Here is a 24,125-nt window from a genome sequence, read left to right as displayed (position 1 = left end):
GTAATTTATTTATTTATATAATTTATATTATATAATATGTATATTATTATTGCATAATTATTATTTTTTACATATATTAAAAGTACATATCTTAACAAATTAGAAAAATCGAGTATGTAATTTCTAATGAACGAAGCTACCATTCGAAGTTATCAGGCGTTTGGTAATAGCAGGTGCCAAATAAAGGAACGGAAGTGAAAAATCTGAAGCTAATCTATAAACATAGGGAACCAAACAGCTTAAGTAGGAATAGCTTTGCTATGAAATTGTAGCTGTCTATGGGTATGGATAAATTGGTCACGTTTGAATTTTTACGGAAGAAAACTATTGCTAAATTCAACTAATTATTTTGCAGGTTTATTTTCATGGTTTAACGTTGCAACACCGACAAAAATGTGGTACTTCTTCAGGAACTTCAAAATTTTTGAATAGCCAAATAAATACCACATCTTAGGAAATAACAGTTTTCAAGTGCAAAGAGACATAAAGTAGATCAAGAGGTAAATTATGTTTTTATTTAGGTGTCCTTCGTACTTTCAAACACTATGCTTTAACTGCATTAAACTTTGAAAACTTTAGTAAGTAAGTAAGCAAATTTATTTGTAACCCGCAATATAAAATAAATGCGAAGTAAAAAAAGGAAAAAAGAAAATAATATTATCCACAAGGAATTAATAAGGAAAACATAACATAAATAACTTAACAATATCCATAGAATCACTAATCTGGAACAAAATAAGTGTCACTGGCACATATCTTCCTTGGAGTATGGTCCTCAGATCCTTAGCGATGTTGTCAAGCAGCACTAGAGGGTCGATAAGTCCAAAATAGGAAACAATCTTGTGATTTCTGTACCACCTTGATAAATATAGCAGGAATTTACAATATTTAAAATAGCCCCTCCTTAGCTGAAGACAATCTTTTTTGCGCATTAGAGGCTGCAAACCGGAAAGAAAAAGAATTGCAGGAGAACACAAACTATGGTAAAGTTTACATAAGCCTCGGTGGCTATACCTCCCTCTATTAGGCGAGACTTTACCATATGAGAATCGAATACACTGCAGAGCACTAGCAACCAGAGACGAGCATGTAGTCAAAAGTGTATCAGAAAAAGTAATTCCAAGCCATTTCAACTTTGAGACACACTTGAGTAGCACTGTACCCACATGTAAAGAAGGAGCAGGGTTAGAAGTATTAAAACATAGAAACGCGCATTTTGAAGCATTTACAAAAAGCCCAATCATACCAAAGCATTAATCAGAACATTTAGGTTCTTTGTGAGGCCTGACCTAGTATGACTAACTAGCAGAACATCATCAGCATAGGCAACGTGACTAACAGCAGTATTTTCTAAAAACACAATAGGAGACAGCATTCGCAAACAGTCCGCAAGCACAGTTTTAAAAATATATGGAGACAGCACACCACCTTGCCTGACTCCCTTCTTTACTGAGATAGGCTCGGATATATCAGACGTCCATTTTAACCAAACCAACGAATTGGAATACCAATATTGAAGAACTTTTGCTACGCAAGAATTAACTCCTGCTTTAACTAAGCAGTGAAGCGCTTGCGAATGTACAACGTTGTCAAAAGCGCCCGAAATATCAACCGACCAAAAATAAAGTGGCCTTTTTGCATTTTTGCCAGGACCAGCAACTGACCAAGCATATGCGGGGATTGATAACACCAAAAATCAACTTTGAACCCAACTTTATAATCAAAAAAATCACATTTAGTCAAAACTTCAGGCAATACGGCATACACTATCAGCTTTCTAGTGAAATATGACCCTTTAATTGGTTGATAACTGGAACACTGATCTGCGACCTTTCCCTTTTTTAAAACTGATGTTACAATTCCCGGAAGAAAACTATCTGGAACTAAGGAGAAGTGATTGTAACAAAGACCATCCATATCAGGAGCACCTTCTTTCTTAACCCTCTTTAAAGCCCGATAGATATCACCACTAGATATTGACAATATATGGACCTTCTGAAGAACTTGAGGAATAGTATTATGCAATAATGAAGATCAAAACATGGACTGGAGAGAATGTTTAAATGTAGAAGAAACATAGGTAAAATAAATAATAGAATCACTGACTGTAATTATTAAAACGGCGGTACGAACACACTTACTGTTAATAATTATGTTAGAACAAGACTTCTATTTCGAGGGACCATCAAAACAATCTAGGTAGGCATGACGCAAAGAAGATCTAAACTGACGTTTCGAATTTTGCTTAATTTTAAATACTTTACCAGACTTGGGGCGATCACAAGCAATCCAAAGGCGAAACCAAAACTTCGCGAGTTGATTAGCTTTTTTCACTTCTGGGCACACATTCCATAATAGTTTTCTGGTGCCAAATCTAAAGGGTTCAACAGAAATTAAAATTAAAGAAGTTTACTTCAAGCAAGATACAATATAGTAAAAGTAATAATACAGATTAATTTTAGATTTCGGTGATCTTATAGAAGTATGTAAAATGTGAAAAGCTACCTAGAGGATTCATATGGCTGAGCTAATAAAATACACATAAAGTTCAAGATATACTCGTTTTCTAATTTTGATTATCAAATCATTGATTATGGTTAGAAGAATAGTCTAAGGCTAATAGAACAGGCGACTCAAATTCAAAAATTAAAGGTTAGTGATCATACTCAATTTTATTATCCTAGACAAACACAAGAAGAATCACGAGAGATTATCTTGAAGCTTAGACTTGGCCATGAAGAAGAAGATGATCAAGCTTTGATCTAGCATCACATTGCATATGAATATAGGTAAACTTAATCTTTATCGACTAACTTATAACCACTAGGCAAAAAAACGTTTTTTGAGGCAAAGCATAAAAAAACAGGTCCCTTTTTTTACACTAGAACAGACGATAAGTATGAACATAATCAGCCACAAGCCTGTTTAGTCCCATATTAGCAACTCTTAGCATAAGTGTCTTAAATTGCCAACAAGAACCCGCTTTAATACATAGGAAAGACATTTTCTTGTAATTATCCTACACATAAACATGAACGAAGACCACACTACCGCATTTTATTGCCAGTAAATTATGATCAGAAGAAATAAGCTCAGGTTCCTTAGCGAGGCGAACTGAAGTTGCAAGGCCCCCAGAGGGTCGACCGCGCGTTTTTTTAGCTTCACGTACAAACGTGTCGTGGATAGGTGACCGTTTAAGAGAATCTGTATTGGCTTTAGTTAGAAAATGTTCCTGTAGGAAAACTACATCAATGAGAAGATCTTTGTCTTTGGTTCCGTTAATATTAAGTGAAACAAAGCGAGACCTGTTGCCACTAGTAATTATTTCTTATCCTTAATCAGAGCTTTTTTTAACACTGCTCATCTGAGGCTACAGGAAAAATGATTTCCACCACAGTTTTCGCAATTCGGGCTTTTCGTGCAAAGATTATCATATGTGTTATGATGTCCAGAAGCGCACCGTGAACACTTTTGATTAGTCGATGGGAGTGGGCAGTTTTCGACAATGCGGTTCGGCGATTGACAACGGTAACATCTAGGAGGTAACTTCTTGAAAGGTCTTATTTTAAAAAGCTCGTATTCAAACCAAAAACCCACATTAATAGCTTTGTCTAGGGCAACTTAGTCTGGAAATTCAAGGCGGAAGGATCCAGAACTTTCAGATTTAGTTGTATCAACAAGACCAGGAATTATATTAATAAGCTCTGATTTTTGCACAACAGAGATGTTACTCACAATACCAAGCACTTTTTGATTAAGGACATGAGTGGATACATTTAGCTGACTAGTTGCAGCGGCGACGAGACAGACGGCGGAGGCTTTATCCCGGGTATGGACTACCCATATTTTCTTGACAGGATCAGATCTCACATTTATGATACCATCATGACCATCCAGGGTATCAAGGGTCTCTTTGCGCTCAATAAGATCTTTGAGGTCAGTAGGTGGGTTTTTTAGAGTAACTGCATAGGACAGTTTTGAAGAGACAAAACACTCTTGTACTGACGACATAGGACGTTCGATTGTTCCAGGCATGGGAATAGTCACAGACACGGATTAAAAGCGTAACTCGGACGAATAGGAGCTAAAACAGTATCTCAACAGGTTATAAGCATTGGCGAGAACAAGTTTTCCTTCATTGTGGCGACGGAATACAATAATTTGCCATCATCAACATCATCAGAAAAGCATAACCAACATTAAACTCTGTGAAACCGCTAATATTTTCGGAAACGTTATTAGTAAACGCATTTGCACCCACTCTCTTTGGCTGAATTCCTCCAGGATGGAAAAACTGAAAGATGTGTCTCCTCGCTTCGGAAACCTGGGCGAACGTAAATAATTCAGGCATATGTTTCTTCATCATATCTACAGAAAAGCCTTTTTCGATACTATTTTGGACAAAATTCAGAGCAGGACAATAAACGAGCATTCAAGTGTTCCACACCATCAGCACTGAATGCTGAATACATACAGAATGAAGGAACCTAGGAACAAGGGAAGTGTAAGGACCCCCTCAACTGTCCCCAGCAATTTACGGGTAACTTAATACCCGCGGATACAATACGCCGCTTGCGGGAGGTTCCTTCCCCTCTTCTGCTAGTTCCCAGTACGCTCCTTAACCATAAGAAATCAAAAATGGCGTTATAGAAAATTGATAATATATATGGCGTGCCAATCTTCCTCAGAAAAAAGATGGCACTGGTGAAAATCCCCAGGGAAAAGGACTTATTCTAATAATTGGAGAAGGTCATACAAACACTACTTGACAAAAAATCTATCTATAGAGGGTAAAGAACTACAGGAAAAGACCTCAAAATAATTGAGAAACTTTTTCAAGTTACCAGCAAAGATGCAAACTCAGACACAATAGCATTGAATATACTATAGATGGCATACAGATCTATGATCAAATATATGCTTAAAGTCCTATTGGGTGTAATTTTGGTGTTTCTGATATAATTTTAAAATTAGATATAAGGCATAGAAAACTACCAAGTACTTTTTATGATCGTGTTTATTTCAAGTCAAGATTGTGAAGTCGAATTTGGTTAATGGTAGCACTTTGGGTTAGTGCGCTTTATTAATCAATCTCTCTCAATCTCGCTTAATCTCTCTCAATCTCTCTTCAATTAGATTTGTGGTCTTTCTGAAGGCTTTGAAGTGCCGAAAAATACAAATAATAGGAGTTCATATTTCAGAGGCAACGCTATAGCGTTGCCCGGAAGTCAAAGGTAAGAAGGTTCTTGAGGAATTTCGTGCTTCTTTGCGATGTATTCGTTTTAACCAGTATTGTAAACACGGATTAGGTGATTAATCTGGGAGTGAGTATATGCTTGTGAATGTTAAAATAGAAAAATTTTCTTGTGTGTTGATTGAGGTGATTGTCGGTATATGAAAGGAAGCATGATGAATCATAGAGTATGAGTTTGGGATTCCTTTAAGTTCCCTGTAAAAAAAAATTATTATTCTTAGAATGTTGAATAACTGTTTAGTAGAGATGGGGAAGGGGAGGAGGATTGAGAGAGTTTTATTTCCCCAAGGAAGTGTATTAGTGTATAAGTAGTTGAAGTGTCCCTTTTTTTTGGGTCTTCCCAAACACGCTAATATGGGTCGGGACCTATTTTGATATTGTTGGTATTATATGCAGTTTTGTTAGTATTATATGGAGATTTGTATGTTGTTGTTTTTTGTGGCCCATTTGCTAAAAAAAAAAAAAAAAAAAAAAAAAAAAAAAAAGGCCATACGGCTCCAATGTTTTATTATTATTATTTTTTCTCACAGGCACTTCATATGGAAGGGGTCGTCGTAAAAACTTCAAAGGAGGTTGATTCGATTGGAAATCGAGAGTTCTAGTGCCCTTTTTAAGGGTCAAAGTGATTGGGAAAGCAGCAAACACCCCTTTTACGCCCACCATTTCCCAAAACAAATCCAATAAAAATTTTGAGACAGCCATTTTGTTCTACGTAGTTGATTTGCAGATAGAAATTATGTTTTTGAGGAGAAGACTTCCCCACAGCCCTCAGGGCAAGGGTTTTAAGTTATGCCCTGGGGGCATATAAGGTTTTTATAGAAAGCTTCGTCGTAGAAACTTCAAAAAGGGCTCATTCGATTGTAAATTCAAAGGACTAGTGCTCTTTTTAATAGTCGAAAGTGATTGGAGGGCAACTAACCCTCCTCTCACGCCCACCTTTTCCCGAAACACATTTAATCAAAATTTTGAGATAGCCATTGTGCTCAACGTGGTTGAAAATTCTAGGATGACTACCCCCCCACAGCCCTCTGGGCAAGGGCTGTAAGTTATACCCTGGGGGCATATAAGGTTTTTATGGAAAGCGTTGTCGTAGAAACTTCAAAAAGGGCTCATTCGATTGGAAATTTAAATGTCTAGTGCCCTTTTTAATAGTCAAAAGCGATTGGAAGGCAACTAACACCCTTTTCGTGCCCACCAGTTCCCCAAACACATCCAATCAAAATTTTGAGATAGCCATTTTGTTCAACGTAGCTGAAAGTTCTGGAAATTATATCTTTGAACATGACACTTCCCCCCAAGGTCTTCAGAGCAAGGGTTATAAGTTATGCCCTGGGTGCATATATAGTTCTTGTGAAAGGAATGCTCTTATAAACTTCAGAGAGGGCTCATTTGATTGAAAATTGAAAGTTCTAGTTAACTTTTTAAGCGTCAAAAGATATCAGAAGGTAACCAGCCCCCCCCCCTCCACGCCCTTTTTCCCAAATACCGCGGATAAAACTTTTGAGATAGATATTTTGTTGAAAATAGTTCAAAGATCATATAACAAAAACTTCGGTGTTGACACAACCCCCCAGGGCCCGGGGGCAGGCGTTGTAAGGTATGCGCTTGGGGCATATATGGTTCTTATGGAAGGGATGCTCGTAAAAACTTCAAAGAGGCTTATTTGATTGGAAATTGAAAGTTCTAGTTCACTTTTTAAGAGTCAAAAGAGATTGGAGGACACCTAGCCCCCCCCCCTCCACGCCCTTTTTTCCCAAACCCATCTGATAAGAACTTTGAAATAGCTATTTTTTTTAAAAATAGTTCGAACATCATAGAACGAAAACTCTGGGGTCGACACAGCCCCCCCATCACCTGAACGCATGCGTTGAAAGTTATGCACTGGGGGAATATATAATTCTAATGGAAGGGATGCTCGTAAAAACTTCACAGAGGGCTAATTTGATTGGAAACTGAAAGTTCTAGTTCAGTTTTTGAGAGTCAAAAGAGATTGGAGGGCAACTAGCCCCCCCCCCCCCCGCCCATTCTCCTCTTTTCCCGAATGCATCCGATAAAATATTGAGATAGCCATTAAGTCAAAAAAATTTCAAAAGTCAGATAGCAATAACTCAGGTGTTGACACAACCCCGCAGGGCCCGGGGGCAGGCGTTATAAGTTATGCCCGGGGCAAATGAAAGAGATACTCGTGTGAATTCAGAGAGGGCTCATTTGATTGGAAATTGAAAGTTCGAGTTCACTTTTAATAGTCAAAAGAGACCCAAGGGCACCTAGCCCCCGCCCCCCCACGCCTTCTTTTCCCAAACCCATCTGATGAAAATTTTGACATAGACATCATAGTAAAAAGAAAAACTCCGGTGTCAATACAGCCCCCCCCCCTAGGGCCCAGGAGAAGGCGTTCAAAGTTATGCCCTAAGGGCATGTATGGTTCTTATGAAAGGTATGCGCGTATAGACTTCATAGAGGGCTCATTTGATTGGAAATTGAAAGATCTAGTTCACTTTTTAAGGGTCAAGAGATTTAAGGGCAACTACCCCCCCCCCCCCCCATGCCCTTTTTCCCAAAACCCATCCGCTACAAATTTTGAGATAGCCGGGTTTTTTTTTTTAATATTGTTCAAAAATTAGATAACAAAAACTCGGGTGTAAACACCACCCCCCAGGACCCAGGGGGTAGGCGTTGTAAGTGTTGTCCTGTGGGCGTGTATGGTTCTTATGAGAGAGATGCTCGTATAAACTTCAGAGAAGGCTCATTTGATTGAAAACTGAAAGTTCTAGTTCCAATTTTGAGAATCAAAAGATATCCGAGGGCAACTAGCCCCCCCCCCACTACACAACCTTTCCCCCCCAAGCCTATCCGATAAAATTTTTAAAATAGCCATTTTATTAAAAATAATTCAAAGGTCAGATAAGAAAAACTCCTGTGTCGACACAACCCCCCAGAGCCCGGAGGCAGGCGTTGTAAGTAATGCTTTGGGGAAATATATCGTTTTTATGGAAGGGATGCTCGTATAAACTTCGGAAAGTGTTCATTTGATTGGAAATAGAGAGTTCTCGTTCACTTTTTGAGAATCAAAAGAGATCGGAGGGCAACTAGCCCCCCCCCCCCGCCACGCCCTAAATGCATCAGACAAATATTTTGAGATAGAAATTTTGTTAAAAATGATTCAAAGTTCAGATAACAAAAACTCCGGTGTCAACAGAGCCCCTCAGGGCCGGAGGGTAGGCGATGTAAGTTATGCCCTGGGGCATATATGGTTGTTATGGAAGGGATGCTCATATAAACTTCATAGAGGGCTCATTTGATTGGAAATTGAAAGTTGTAATTGACTTTTGAAGAGTTAAATTTGATCAGAGGGCAGCTAGCCTCCCCCCACACTCGATTAATTTTCTTCCCAAAGGCACTTCATGTAGAAGGGGTCGTCGTATAAACTTCAAAAGGGGCTCATATCAAAGGGGGCAAATTTTTTTCACTTTAATATTGTTACTTTGATACCAGTTTTGATACTTCGATGAACATTTGATTTTTTTTTTTTAAGTTTTATTTTTAAATAAGGAATTTTTAAATTTGAAACTTTTTGCAATCAAAAACGAACAAAAATTAATTAAAAAAAAAACTTTCCAAAAAATAAGTTTTCAAAGAAAAGTAAAGACCATTTTAAACTTAAGCTCAGCAGATACAAAAACCTGTTAAAATTCAAAATCAAGACCACCAGAAATTATTATTAAAGATTGAATGAAACCCAAAACGAACAGAAATTAAATAAACAATCATAGAAAAAAACATACAACAAGTAATAATATAAATGAATAAATAGGTCTTAAAGCGAGTAATGCTTGGATTGAATATGAAAATCAAGCTAAAAACGAAAACAAATCTTTTGCTATTGAAGTATAAATGAAACTTAAAACGAAAAGAAATCAAATAAACAATCAATGAAACAAACATACAATAGATATTTATGTAAATGAATAAATAAATCTTAAAACGAGTGAAACTTAAATTGAATATGCAAATCAAGCTTGAAACGAACAAAAATTACTACAAACAAGAGTTTGGGTATCTCTTCACTGCAGAAGCCTAAAACCTACTGCGTCTTTGGCGCTTTACTGAAAACTATATGCGTCTTGAACAGTCTTGGAAAGTATAAACAACATCAAATTGAATATTTGATGTATAATGATATTAACTGTTGAAATATTCATCAGTTCAAGAATTTATTTCACTATAATTTTATTTTCAATGCTGTAAGAACTGGAAAAGAAAATATTTGTGATATAATTTGTTTTCAGTGAAGCGCCAATGACGCTGTAGGCTATTGGTTTTTATTTACAGTTAAGGAAGGGGGCAGTATCCAAACTCTTGTTTGTAGTGAAACTATATTCGTCTTGAACAACTTCAGAAAGAACTAATAAATTCAGCTGAATATTTGATGTGTAATGATATTAATTGCTGAAAGCTCATCAGTTCAAAATTTTACTATAATTTTAATGTTTATTTTCAATATTAAGTACAAAAGAAAATATTTTTAATAAAATTGGTTTTCAGTAAAGCGCCAATGACGCAGCAGGTTTTAAACTTTTAAAGTGAGAGAAGGAGGCGATACCCAAACTCTTGTTTGTAGTGATTTTTGTTTGTTTCAAGCTTGATTTGCATATTCAATTTAAGCTTTATTTGTTTCAAGATTTATTTATTCATTTACATTTATCTATTGTATGTTTGTTTGCATTGATTGTTTATTTATTTTCTGTTCGTTTTAATTCCATTTATACTTCAATAGCAAAATATTTTTTTCGTTTCGAGCTCAATTTTCATATTCAATCTAAGCATTACTCGCTTTAAGATCTATTTATTCATTTATATTATTACTTGTTGTATGTTTTTCCTATGATTGTTTATTTAATTTCTGTTCGTTTTGGGTGTCATTTATTCTTTAATAGTAATTTCTGGCCGTTCTGAGTTCGAATTTTGACAGGTATTTGTATTTGCTGAGCTTAAGTTTCAAATGGCCTATACTTTTCTTTGAAAAACTTATTCTTCGGAAAGTTTTTAATACATAAAATGTCTGATGTTAAAGTGACAAATTTGTACTATAAAAAATTTTAGAACCACGCTAAAGATGATAATTATTTCAGCTGGTTTTGGTCTTACACTGTCAAAATAGTGCAAAGGGTATCAACTGGGAAGGAGATTCCCCTAAAAGTTTTTAAAATTAAACAAAAACATAAATGTATCTTTATTATAGATAGAATCTCTCTCAATCTCTCTTTCACAATCTCAATCACACATTTCCTACTTCTTTATCACGGTTTAGTGGAGAAGGCTAACATAATAGCTTGGTCTAGCCCTGAAGTTTTTAGGTCTCTCTCTAAAAAAAAGGAAAAAAAAAAGTGTGATTTCTTCAGTTTACTTGTGCAGTCTGCCTCAAAACTGTCTTGTTGAATTTTTGTCGTTTATTATCAATAAATTTTTCTTATTTTTGAAGTCTATCAATATTTACAGCTGCATTGAACAGGTTATAAATAAATCAATAAATTAGTTAATATCTATTGAATATTTCATTAAAAAATTTTAGACCAAATTTTGGTGAAATCTCTAGGACCACGAAATTTTATATTTATTTCTAAGAGCAGTAAAGCCTATTATTAAAGATTCAGCGGTATTAAAGAATTTTTACTCTTTAGTATCGTTTAGTAAAGTTTTTACTCTTCATAGTTTTTCATATTCTAAATCTACGTTTAACGTATACATTTAAACATTTAAACGTATACGTTTATACGTTTAAACATATGCGTTTAAACGCATTAAAGAACGAACTTATTAATACTACCAAATGTCTTTTTATATTCAACTATTAATATAATTTGCAAATTTTATATTCATTTTTGAAATTTCAAATATTGCGAAAATTAAAAGCTTATAATTCAGGATTATACTTCCCACGGTTTCGTATCCTTTGGTATACAATTAAAAATTAAGCTTAAAATCACAGAGCATTGATGTTTAGGTTGCAGAGCGTATGAAAATCTAGTGAACGAATCTATCAAAGGAATATTTTACTTCATAGGTTATTCCTAGCTTATATGAGTGAGATAAAATACTTTATTTTTCTTCTCCCGTTTTCTCGTAGGCAGTGATTATTACTCACCACACATTGATAGCAAAAAATACTTCAACTCAGTCTTCCCCGTAAAGCTCTATGGCCAGGAAATAGCAAGGGGAAAACAAAAATGAAACAAATCCATAAAAAATAAACACTCTCAACACAATACAGTAACACCTCCAGGAGATTCAAAACAAGAGAAAAAAAATATAGAATTTTAGCATAAATGATATTGATAATCTTTGATTTTTTCATAAACTGCAATAAATTTCTGAAAGAGACTACAATCTTACTGAATTTATTGTTGCACTTCCAATATCTGATGACACTTAGTTCAGAGTAACTCGACGTCATGCACTACCAATTCATTTGTGATACACACATATTATACTAGGTATTATATACAGCACATATGTCTCCTGTCCTGTTCAATGCATACGCCAAGTGTATCCTATCATTACTTTAGTGTTGATAATTTTGTATTCCAATTTTTCCACTTCACACAAAGGTCCTAGATATAAGCAAATTTAACCAATAATTTAAAAATGTACCTTCAGGGGGCAAAGTCTCCACAATCTCAGACTTAATATCCAAATCCCGTCTAATAGATAAATCTTGGAGCCATTTCTTTAGCTCCTTATTCGGACCGTTTCCTTCTGAGTTTTTCTTTTGAGAATTGGGAATCAAAAGCACGCCTAATATAACCTAATATAAAAAAAAATTAAAAAGGATCAAAATTAATAGATCAAAAAGCATCTTGAACATCAGGGTTAAGAAGAGGTTTTCTCTGACGGGAGTAACCTTCAGAAAAAAAACTGCTGACAAAGAAATTAGCGTGAAATATTCATAAATGTGCAATTGTGCATATTATACATGAACATTATGTTATTCTTCGTTTTCACTAAAAACAGTAAACACAGAGTCATTGTCGTTACACAAGCCTTAAAAGAGCCAAATATTACTAATTCCCTATTTCCCTTTTTTTTAAGACAAAATACAGCTTATTTTCCCTCAAAACCAATTAGTGTTAACACCATTTGAATAGTCTTATTCTAAATACACATAAGCACAATTCAGAAAGCATATAAGCACAATTCTAAATACGTAAAAACACAATTCAATTAAGAGCATTTCAGCATTTTTCAAGCAGAAGCAAATTCAGAAGCACAGACAAATTCCGAATTTTTTTTAGCATCAGAGGATGGGTTAAGGATAAAGAGGGAGGCTTTGAATAGATTGGGATGGAAGAGCGTGCGTAGCTCTTTTGGCCTCAGGCGGCTTGATGCTCCGGTGAGCTGTTAGTAGTAACAGTAGTAGTAGACGATGGGTGATAATTTTTTTCCATTCAATCTCAATTTCAAGGGAAAACTATAGAACTGAATGAACAATGAAAATGTAGCCATGAAGCTCGTAAATGCCCTTTACGGTTAAAGAAACAAGAAATTAAGGCATAAAATAAAACAAACATTGAGAAAAAAAGGATTAAGTTAGAGAACACGTACAAAGTTCTTCAACCATTATACTAATTCTACATTAATATGATAAAACTGTATGCTCACAAGCAGGGATGGATAAACTACCACTAATACAAATAACAACTCACCGCAGCACCAAGCCGTCTGAGGCCAACACAGCTACGCACGCTCTTCCTCCATCCCAATATGGATAATACACAAGATGGATAAATACACAATGGAATAATCCACAAGGATGGATAAACACAAAAATAAAAAGCATAACTCAGCAAGAAACCTTCCAAAAGAATAGAAGGACCTAGCTAATTGCAGCTAATAAAAAGACACAGCATAACACGTCTTTTTAAAATTATTTTTACAAGTATTCACAACTACAGTAGCATCAACATCATTAGGGTTTTTGAACTAGCAATTAGAGCCTTGGACACGAGAGGAAAACCAAAACTAAATTTAAACCGAAGTGAAACCCAAAAGCACAGATGAATTTTTGTTTACAGTTTTATCTGTTATTTGTCTTATAGACTTTGTGAAAGTGGCCTCTCAAATGTCCATTCAAAATCATTATTTCTTTTGCATTGAGTTTGATATCTCTTTTATAGACTTTGTGAAAGTGGCCTCTCAAATGTCCATTCAAAGTCATTATTTTTTTTGCGTCGAGTTTGATATCTCTTTTATAGATTAATTAAAAAAAAACTTTCAGAAAAATAAATTTTTAAAAGAAAATTAAAGGCAATTTTAAACTTAAGCTCAGTTGATACAAATACCTGTTAAAATTCAAATTTAAACGACCAGAAATTCCTACTAAAGAATAAATGAAACCCAAAACGAACATAAATTAAATAAACAATCATAGCAAAAAACATACAACAAGTAATAATATAAATGAAAAAATAGATCTTAAAGCGATTAATGCTTAGATTGAATATGAAAATCAAGTTTAAAACGAAAACAAATAGTTTGCGATTAAAGTATAAATCAAAATTAAAACGAACAGAAATTAAATAAACAATCAATGCGAACAAACATACAATATATATTAATGTAAATGAATAAATAAATCTTAAAACGAGTGAAACTTAAAAAGAATATGCAAATAAAGTTTGAATCGAATAAAAATAACTACAAACAAGAGTTTGGGTATCGCCTCACTGCAGAAGCCTAAAACCTACTGCCTCATTGGCGCTTTATTGAAAACAATTCTTTGAAATGCTTTCACTTTTGTATCGTAACTTTAAGAAATCAAAAATTAATTAAGATTTTAGGGAATAAATATCAGCATATGCATATTAAATTGACAATGCACATTTTTTTTCAGTAAACTCATTTGAATTTTTTTTCAGTGAAGTACAAATTATATTCTGGCTTTTAGAAAGCATAGGGGTTTTGAACTCTACTCACATTAATTTATGCTCGTTTTGAGTTTGACTCTAATATTTATTTTAATTTTTGTTCGTTTTGGGTTTCATTTATTTATTGATACTGATTTGGGGTAGTTGTATGCTTGTTAGATTATATGATAGTCCGGACGCCAGGTGTTGAAAATGTGAATCATACCACGACGGAATGGGGCTGCTATGAGAATTAGCCTACCCTCCACCCCCTAAATTGACCATGCGGATTTCAAAAATACCAATAGCACTTGCTTGCGAGTGGTGGAACACTCCGAAACTTGACATTTTATTATATTTTGGTGTTTCATGCAAGAAAATGCATGTTCCACAAAGTTTGAGGTGCAGTTTTCTGCTAAAATAGAAATGCCTAGAAGCCAAAGAATGTTTTCATAACAAACTAACACGATTAGTTAGAAAAAATGGCAGAGTTAAAAAAAAAATGGCAAAACTATATGAGTCTTGAACAGTCTTGGAAAGAATAAGCAAAATCAAATTGAATATTAGATATATGATGATATTAATCGTTGAAAGATCCTTCAGTTCAAGATTTTTTTTCACTGTATTTTTTATTTTCATTTTCAATGCTGTAAGAACTGGAAAATAATAAATATGTAATATACGAGCAATTCGTTTTCAGTGAAGCGCTAATGACGCAGAAGGCTTTTGGTTTTTACAGTTAAAGAAGGGGGCAGTATCCAAATTTTGTTGTAGTGAAACTATATTTGTCTTGACCAATCTTGAAAAGAACTAATAAATTAAACTGAATATTTGATGCATAATGATATTAATTGGTAAAAGCTCATCAGTTCAAAATTTTACTGTAATTTTAATATTTATTTTTAATATTAAGTACAAAAGAAAATATTTGTAATATAAATCGTTTTCAGCAAAGCGCCAATGACGCAGTAGGATTTAGGCTTCTGTAGTGAGACGATACCCAAACTGTTGTTTGTAGTTATTTTTATTCGATTCAAACTTGATTTGCATATTCTTTTTAAGTTTCACTCGTTTTAAGATTTATTTATTCATTTACATTAATATATATTGTATGTTTGTTCGTATTTATTGTATATTTAATTTCTTTTTGTTTTAAGTTTCATTTATACTTTAATGGCAAAACATTTGTTTTCGTTTTAAGCTTGATATTCATATTCAATCTAAGCATTACTCGCTTTAAGATCTATTTATTCATTTATATTATTACTTGTTGTATGTTTTGCTATGATTTTTTATTTAATTTCTGTTCGTTTTGGGTTTCATTTATTCTTTAATAGTAATTTCTGGTTGTTTTGAGTTTGAATTTTAAAAGGTATTCGTATCAACTGAGCTCAAGTTTAAAATGGCCTTTACTTTTCTTTGAAAAACTTATTATTCGGAAAGTTTTTTTGTAATTAATTTTTGTTCGTTTTTGATTGCAAAAAGTTTCAAGTTTTTATGGCATGGAGGGGGGGGGGGGTACTTACTGTCTGGTTATTCTTGACTTTAAAAAACATATCTAGAATTTTCAATTTAAATCGAATGAGGCTTTTTTCAAAGTCTATAAGATTACCTCTTTGATAAAAACCTTATATATGAACAACAGACAGCTTGCATAACTTGTGGACAGCGATTGACAAAAATTAATGTATGGAAAAAATAGCTCCTATAAGGGGGTTTAGACCATTTCACTTGCTGATACAAAGGGATCACGACTGTTTCGAATTGACCTTAATAGGATTTTGTGTGCCAAAGTAATTTTGTATCTATCACAGAGTATGTATTTTAACCTTAAAGTTGGATAATTATAATAGATTTCTTATGTGTCCTTCCCATACAAAACCCCTTCCCATAAGTTATAAACCCCCCTTAATAAGTTATGCCCCAGGGCATAACTTAAAACGCCTACCCCCGGGCCCTGGTGGGCTGTGTCGACACTGGAGTTTTTTGTTATCAGAACTTTTTTAACAATTTTTGAACTATTATAACAAAATGTCTATCTCAAAATTTTTATCTGGTGCAGTTAGGGCTTGGAGGAGGGGGGGGGCTAGTGACCCTCCAGTCTTTTTTGACTCTTAAAAAAGTGAACAAGAACTTTCAATTTTCAGTTAAATGAGCCCTCTCTAAAGTGTATACGAGCATCCCTTCTATAAGAAATAATGGAAAGGATTCGGAGAATCCTTAAATTACAACCCTTGCCCTGAGGGCTCTGGGGGAGTTGTCATCCTCAAAGACCTAATTTCCAGAACTTAAAACTCCGTTTAATTAAATGGCTGTCTCAAAATTCTGATTGGATGTGTTTGGGAAGTGATGGGCGTCGGGGGGGGGGGGCTAGTTGCACTCCAATCACTTTTAAGTATTAAAAAGGGCACTAGCCCTTTAATTTCAAATCGAATGAGCCTTTTTTGAAGTTTCTACAACAACACCTTCTATAAAGACCTTATATGCCCCCAGGACACAACTTAAAACTCTTGCCCTGAGGGTTGGGGGGGAGTGTCCTCCTCAAAAATATATTTTCTATCTGGAAATCAACTACGCTGAACAAAATTTTGATTGAATGTGTTTGAGGAAATGATGAGCTAGGGGGGGGGGCGGGGGGCTAGTTACACTCCAATCACTTTCGACTATTAAAAAGGGCACTAGCCCTTTAATTTCCAATCGAATGAGACTGTTTTGAAGTTTCTGCGACAACGCCGTCTATAAAAACCTTATCTGCCCCCAGGGCATAATTTAAAACCCTTGCCGTGAGGTTTTTGGGGGAGTGTCCTCCTCAAAAATATATTTTCTATCTGGAAATCAACTACGCTCAAAATTTTTATTGGATGTGTTTGGGGAAATGATCAGCGTGGGGGGGGGTGCGGAGGTCGAGTTATACTTCAATCACTTTCGAGTATTAAAAAGGCAACCAGCCCTTTAAGTTCCAATTGAATGAACCTGGTTTGAAGTTCATACGACGACGCCCTGTATAAAAACATTATATGCCCCCAGGGCATAAATTAAAACCCTTACCCTGAGGGTTATGGGAGAGTGTCCTCCTCAAAATATATTTTCTATCTGGAAATCAACTACGCTGAACAAATTAGCTATCTCAAAATGTTGATGGGATGTGTTCTAGGTAATTATGGGCGTCGGGGGGGGGGGGAGGCGAGTAGCACTCCAATTACTTTCAACTATAAAAAAGGGCACTAACACTTTAATTTCCAATCGAATGAGCCTGTTTTGAAGTTTCTACGAAAACGTCTTCTGTAAAAACCTTATATGCCCCCAGGGCATAACTTAAAACCCTTGCCCTGAGGGTTGTGGGGGAGTGTTCTCTTCAAAAATATATTCTCTATCTGGAAATCAACTACGCTGAACAAAATGGCTATCTCAAAATTTTGATTGGAATGTTTTTGGGGGAATGATGGATGTGGGGGGGGGGGCTAGTTGCCCTCCAATCATTTTCGACTACTAAAAAGGGCACTAGCCCTTTAATTTTCAATATAATTTGCAATTTTTGAATTTTCGGTGACTACTCTTACTATAAAAACAATGCGTGCCCCAAGGAGAAACTTTAAAGTCTTACTCTAAGGGTTTTGGGGCAGTTTCTTCCTAAGAATTGCATATAAACACAGTAAATCAACTACACTTAACAAAAAGGCTATCTCAAAATTTTGATTGGATGTGTTTGGGAAAATGATGGGCGTGGGAGGGGGGGGGGCTAGTTACACTCCAATCAATTCGACTATTAAAAAGGGCACTAGCTCTTTAATTTCCAATCGAATGAACCTGTTTTGAAGTTTCTACGACAACGCCTTCTATAAAAACCTTATATGCCCCCAGGGCATAACTTAAAACCCTTGCCCTGAGGGTTGTAGGGGAGCATCCTCCTCAAAATATATTTTCTATCTGGAAATGAACTACGCTGAACAAAATGCCTATCTCTAACTTTGGATTGGATGTGTTCGGGGGAATGATAGGAATGGGGGGGGAGTTGTCCTACAATCATGATTGACGGGTAACCAAGTTTTTCGCCCTTTAATTTCCAGTAAATTTAGCCTTGATTGAAGTTCATATGAAAGTAACTTCCTATAAAAACCGTATATGCCCCCCATGGCATTAATTAAAACATTTACCTTGAGGGGGATGGGGGAGTGGCCTCCTCAAAAATATATTTTAGATCAGAAAATTAACTACGCTGAACAAAATGGCTATCTCAAAATTTTGATTGGGTGTGTTTGGGTAAATGATGTGCGTGGGGGGGCGGTGAGCTAGTTACACTCCAATCACTTTCGACTATTAAAAAGGGCACTAGCTCTTTAGTTTCCAATCGAATGAGCCTGTTTTGAAGTTTCTACGACAACACCTTCTATAAAAAACCTTACATGCCCCTAGGGCATAACTTAAAACCCTTGCCCTGAGGGTTGTGGGGAGTACCCTCCTCAAAAATAATTTTCCAGCTGGAAATTAACTACGCTCAACAAAATGGCTATCTCAAAACTTTGATTGGATTTGTTTGGGGGAATGATGGGCGTGGGGGGGGGGGGGCTTGTTATCCTCCAATCATTTTCGACTATTAAAAAGGGCACTAGAACTCTCGATTTCCAATCGAATGAGCCTGTTTTGAAGTTTCTACGACAACGCCTTCTATAAAAACCTTATATGCCCCCAGGGCATAACTTAAAACTAAGCATGGGCACTGTTTCTGTTCTGTTTTGAAAGTACCTGTTTCTGTTCTGTTTATGCAAAAAAACAGAAACAGAACAGAAACAGATGACCTGTTTTTTATTTACCTGTTCTGTTCTGTTTCTTTTTTATAATAGCTATTTTGTCCTGTTTCTGTTTTTTTTCCTACCTGTTTTTCTTCTGTTTCTGATTTTATTTCAGTAATACGAGAATGAGATATTTGAGAATTTTGAACTTACAAAAGGATTTTTAAACCATAATTTGAAATTGTGTAGAAGCGTGGTTACCTCTCATACGATTGCTAGAATTGGAACGCAAGTAAAATGATGGAACTCAGTCTGTCAAGCGTATCAAATAGTGCTGCTTGATTGTTTCAGCTAGGCAGAATTAGGGACTAGGAGTCAGATAATAGTAGGTATTTGCGTAAGTGTTAGCAGTGGTGAATCCAGGGAGGACCCGGCTCCCCCCTCCAAGATTTTTTCCTGCACCCTCATTCCTTACTTTTTTTCTTTTTTTCACTCCTTTGTTTAGAATAAATTTGTCAATTTCGTCAATTATTGGTACCTTTGTCACATTGGGTCCCCCCAAGATTTTGCTCATTGGTAGCCTTGTCACATTAGGCCTCACCAGAGATTTTACTTTAGATCCGCCTCTGAATGTTAAGACTGTAAAGGTGCAGTTTATTTCCACTAAAACGACATATTGCTTACAGTATATTATTCCATCAATTGAGCAGGAAAGTTGCACAGCTACTGTCCAGGAGAAGCAGGATACAAACAAATCACTTATTACTGTGTATCCTGGTTCTAGTGGTAAGGCCTCTGTCTCCTACATTACATGGGAAATAATTTGCACCTTTAGCCGCGAGAACTTTAATCTAACTGTTTTTATGGAATTTATGCTGCTAAATAACATAGACCTGCTACGATTACCGTTCTGACCTATACATGATAAATACTGATTATTAATTTGTAAAATTCTCTTAAATGCTTAGTCAGAGAGCAATGTAAATGTATTGATGTCTTGTCCAGTAGAAATATAAGTTTTTGCTAGCAAATCTTTATTACATCAACATAACAAGATAGCCAAAAATACTTTTTCTCATGTTACTAAAATCATCTCTAAAATCAATAGAAATCTTTTCAAGGAAAAGTCTAGAGTTGAAACTAGCTAATTTTCTGGAAGGGACAAATTCTTATAAAATGCTGATATACTTTTCTCATTCAGTAGGATACCAATCTTCTGGTGAACACAGTATTTTTTACCATACATCAAAAAATTAACACTAAGCAGTGAATTATTTGATTTATCAGTCTCATAAATACCAATTATAGACAAGCTAATTCCCGTAAAAAATTAATATTGTGCTTCAAATGGTCTAAGTTGTTATGAAACCGTAGTTGGGATATGTCATTTTGCTTTTATAAGCAGACAGATTCTTTGGCTTATTGTGCCAACAAAACAGCTCAGGAGGCAATTGGTCCCTTTTCCCCTAGTTATGCTAGTGAGGTGAAAGAGGTCGGATATTTGGGTGGAGATGCAATATTTAAAATAGTAGGCTACTGGAAGGTGCTTCTAATTTTGTAAAAAATCCTAAAATCAACCTTTGTGCTAAGAAAAGCATAATGTCATCTTCTGATGACGACTTGGATGTTCTAACTAAAACTTCTAAGTTATCTCTCTGGATATCCCATTTGAAAAAGGAATCACAGAAAGTATCAGGTGCAATTTCTGCAAAGTGTCTCTAAAGGCTAAGGGAGTCTCTACCACGATATTTATATACCATCTTAAAAGGAAGGATATAATTGATGTGCACAAAAATAAAGTAGGCGGCTGGTGCATTAAATAACAAACCCAAACCCACTCAAAAAAAAATATATATCAAGTCAGGCTGCTGCCCTAAAGAAAGCTGCCAATATCAAAGCAAGTGACACAGAGGATAATGAATTAGTGAAATATAGAACAAGAAGAGTAGACATACGACCATTCCTTATTTCTAATCATAGGCTGCGCGATAGCGCTGCCTAAGTAAAGAACGATGTGGGCACAATGTTTTTATTTTTTTTTCAAAACTTCGTATTACAACCCTCGGGGCGAGGGTTTTAAGTTATGCCCTGGGGGCACATCAGAACGATGTTGGCACAATGATCATTTATTATTTTTTCCCTTTAGAGCAGGGCACTTCATATGAAAAGGGTTGTCGTAGAAACTTCAAAAGGGGCTCATTCGATTGGAAATCGAGAGTTCTAGTGCCCTTTTTAATAGTCGAAAGTGATTTGAGGGCAACTAGCCCCCCCCCACACCCATCGACCCCCCAGACATCCAATGAAAATTTTGAGATAGCCATTTTGTTCAGCGTACTTGATTTCTAGATATAGAAAATGTGTTTTTGAGGAGGACACTCCCCCACAACCCTCAGGGCAAGGGTTTTAAGTTATGCCCTGGGGGCAGATAAGGTTTTTTTTATAGAAGGCGTTGTCGTAGAAACTGCAAAACAGGCTCATTCTATTGGAAATAAAGGGTTATGGGAGAGTGTCTACCTCAAAAACACACTTTCTATCTAGAAATCAACAACGCTGAACGAAATAGTTATCTCAAAATTTGAAGGCCCTTTTTAATAATCAAAAGGGATGGCAGGAAAACTAGCCCCACCCCCCCGCCCATCCATACCCGACAAACCTCCCATCAAAATTTTTATATAGACATTTTGTTACGCGTAGTTGATTTCTAGATATAAAATATTTTTTTGAGGAGAAAACTCTCCCATAACCTTCAGGGCAAGGGACAAAGTTATGCCTTGGGGCATATAAGGTTTTTTATTGAAATCTTTTTCGTAGAAACTTGAAAAAGACTTCTTTTGATTTAAAATTCAAAGGGCTAGTACTCTTTTTAATAGTCAAAAGTGATTTGAGGGCAACTAACCCTCCTCTCACGCCCACCTTTTCCCCAAACACATACAATCAAAATTTTTAGATAACCATTTTATTCAACGTAGCTGAAAGTTTTGGAAATTAGGCCTTTAAGGATGAAAACCCCTCCCCCACAGCCGTCAGGGCCCGTGTTGTAACTTATTCCCTGGGGGCATATAAAGTTTTTATTGAAAACGTTGTCGTAGAAACTTGAAATGGGTTCATTCAATTTTAAATTGAAAGAGTTAGTGCCTTTTTTAATAGTTTACAGTGATTGGATAGCAACTGACACCCCTCTTACGCCCACCCTTTTCCCAAACACATCCAATCAAAATTTTTAGATAGCCATTCTGTTCAATGTAGTTGAAAGTTCTGGAAATTAGGTCTTTGACGATGATAAACCCCTCAAAGGCCTCAGTGCGAGGGTTGTAAGTTATGCCCTGGGGGTATATAAAGTTTTATTGAAAGCGTTGTCGTAGAAACTTGAAAAGGGCTCATTCAATTGGGAATTGAAAAGGGCTAGTGCCTTTTTTGATAGTTGAAAGTGATTGGATAGTGACTAATGCCCCTCTCACGCCCACCATTTTCCAAAACACATCCAATTAAAATTTTGAGATATCCATTTTGTTCAACGTAGTTGAACGTTCTGGAAATTAGGTTTTTTAGGATGATAGTCCCATCACAGCCCTCAGTGCAAGGGTTGTAAGTTATGCCCTGGGGCATATAAGGTTTATATGGAAAGTTGTTGTATAAATCATAGGCTGCGCAATCGCGCTGCCTAAGTAAAGAACGGGGGCACTCGAGAACGAGACAAGAAACGGGGACTAAGTCAAGAGGAGGACACTCCCCCATAACCCTCAGGGCAAGGCTGTAAAGTTATGCCCTGGGGGCATATAAGAACGATGTTGGCGCAATATATTATTTAATAATTTTTTCCTTTAGAGCAGGCCACTTCGTATCGAAGAAATTGTCGTAGAAACTTCGAAAAGAGATCATTCAATTGGAAATTGGAGTGGCTTGTACCTTTTTTAATAGTCGATAGTGATTGAAAGGAGACTGACACCCCTTCCACGCCCACCATTTCCCGAAACACATCCAATCAAAATTTTGAGATAGCCATTTTGTTAAGCGTAGTAGATTTCCGGGTAGAAATTATGTTTTTGAGGAGGACAGTCCCCCTAAGCTCTTAGGGTAAGGGATGTTAGTTATGTCCTGGGGGCATATAAGGTTTTTTATAGAAGGCGTTGTCGTAGAAACTTCAAAAAAGGCTCATTCGATTGCAAATTCAAAGGACTAGTGCCCTTTTTAGTAGTTGAATGTGATTAGAGGGCAACTAACCCGCCTCTCACGCCCACGTTTTCCCCAAACACATCTAATCAAAACTTTGAGATATCCATTTTGTTCTACGTAGTTTTAAGTTCTGGAAATTAGGTATTTGAGATGACAACCCCCCCCCCCACAGCCGTTTGGGCAAGGGTTGTAAATTATGCTCAGGGGGCATATAAGGTTTTTATATAACGCGTTGTCGTAGAAACTTCAAAAAGGGCTCATTTGATTGAAAATTGAAATTGCCTTTTTAATAGTTGAAAGTGAGTAAAGAGTAAACTCTTACGCCCACCATTTTCCCAAAAACATTCAATCAAAGTTTAGAGATAGCCATTTTGTTCAACGTAGTTGAAAGTTCTGGAAATTAGGTCTTTGAGAATGATAACCCTCCCCCAAGCCCTCAGGGTAAGGGTTGTAAGTTATTCCCTGGGGACATATTAGATTTTTATTGAAAGCATTGTCATAGAAACTTCAAAAGGGCTCATTCGATTGGATATTGAAAGGGCTAGTGCCATTTTTAATAGTTGAAAGTTATTGGAGAGCGACTACCACCTCTCTCTCGCCCAACATTTCCCCAAACATATCCAATCAAAATTTGAGATAGCCTTTTTGTTTAACGTAGTCGAAAGTTCTGGAAATTCGGTGTTAGAGGATGACAACCACCCTAACAGACCTTAGGGTAAGGGTTGTAATTTATGCCCTGTGGGCATATAAGGTGTTTATAGTAAGCTTTCTCGTTTCCAAAAAAACTCATTCGATTGGAAATCGAAGGCCTAGTGCCTTTTTTAATAGTCGAAAGTGATTGGAAGGCTTGACATTTTTATAGTAAAGATCAAAATGGGTGTAGTTTATTATTTTTTGTTGGTGCGTTTGTTTAAGCCAGGGCTCCTCTTAGCAAGGGAGTATTCGTGGACGCTTCAAAAGTGTCTCAATTAACTGCAAAAATAGTTGATTGATACCCTTTTTAGTATTTGGAGGTAGCTTACGGATCACGAGGCCCACTTCTATTTTCACCCTCCCCCCCTACCC

The 24,125-nt window shown here is 35.9% G+C and overlaps 1 protein-coding gene across 1 annotated transcript in view; it reads right to left on the bottom strand.

Annotated features, from left to right (window-relative positions):
- morgue (modifier of rpr and grim, ubiquitously expressed) overlaps positions 1–24,125 on the bottom strand; it is an 81,165-nt gene that overhangs the window by 18,129 nt on the left and 38,911 nt on the right. Inside the window, exon 5 of the mRNA XM_089097491.1 lies at positions 11,906–12,059. Within this exon, the coding sequence (XP_088953617.1) occupies positions 11,906–12,059 (154 nt within the window). The remainder of the gene's footprint in view (positions 1–11,905; positions 12,060–24,125) is intronic.

The sequence above is a fragment of the Artemia sp. Qi Xiang Cuo genome, chromosome 12, assembly GCF_049724085.1.
Source record: "Artemia sp. Qi Xiang Cuo chromosome 12, ASM4972408v1, whole genome shotgun sequence".
NCBI lineage: Eukaryota > Metazoa > Arthropoda > Branchiopoda > Anostraca > Artemiidae > Artemia > Artemia sp. Qi Xiang Cuo.
Note: the sequence above shows the minus strand (reverse complement) of the source record. Positions and strands in the feature narration are given on the sequence as shown.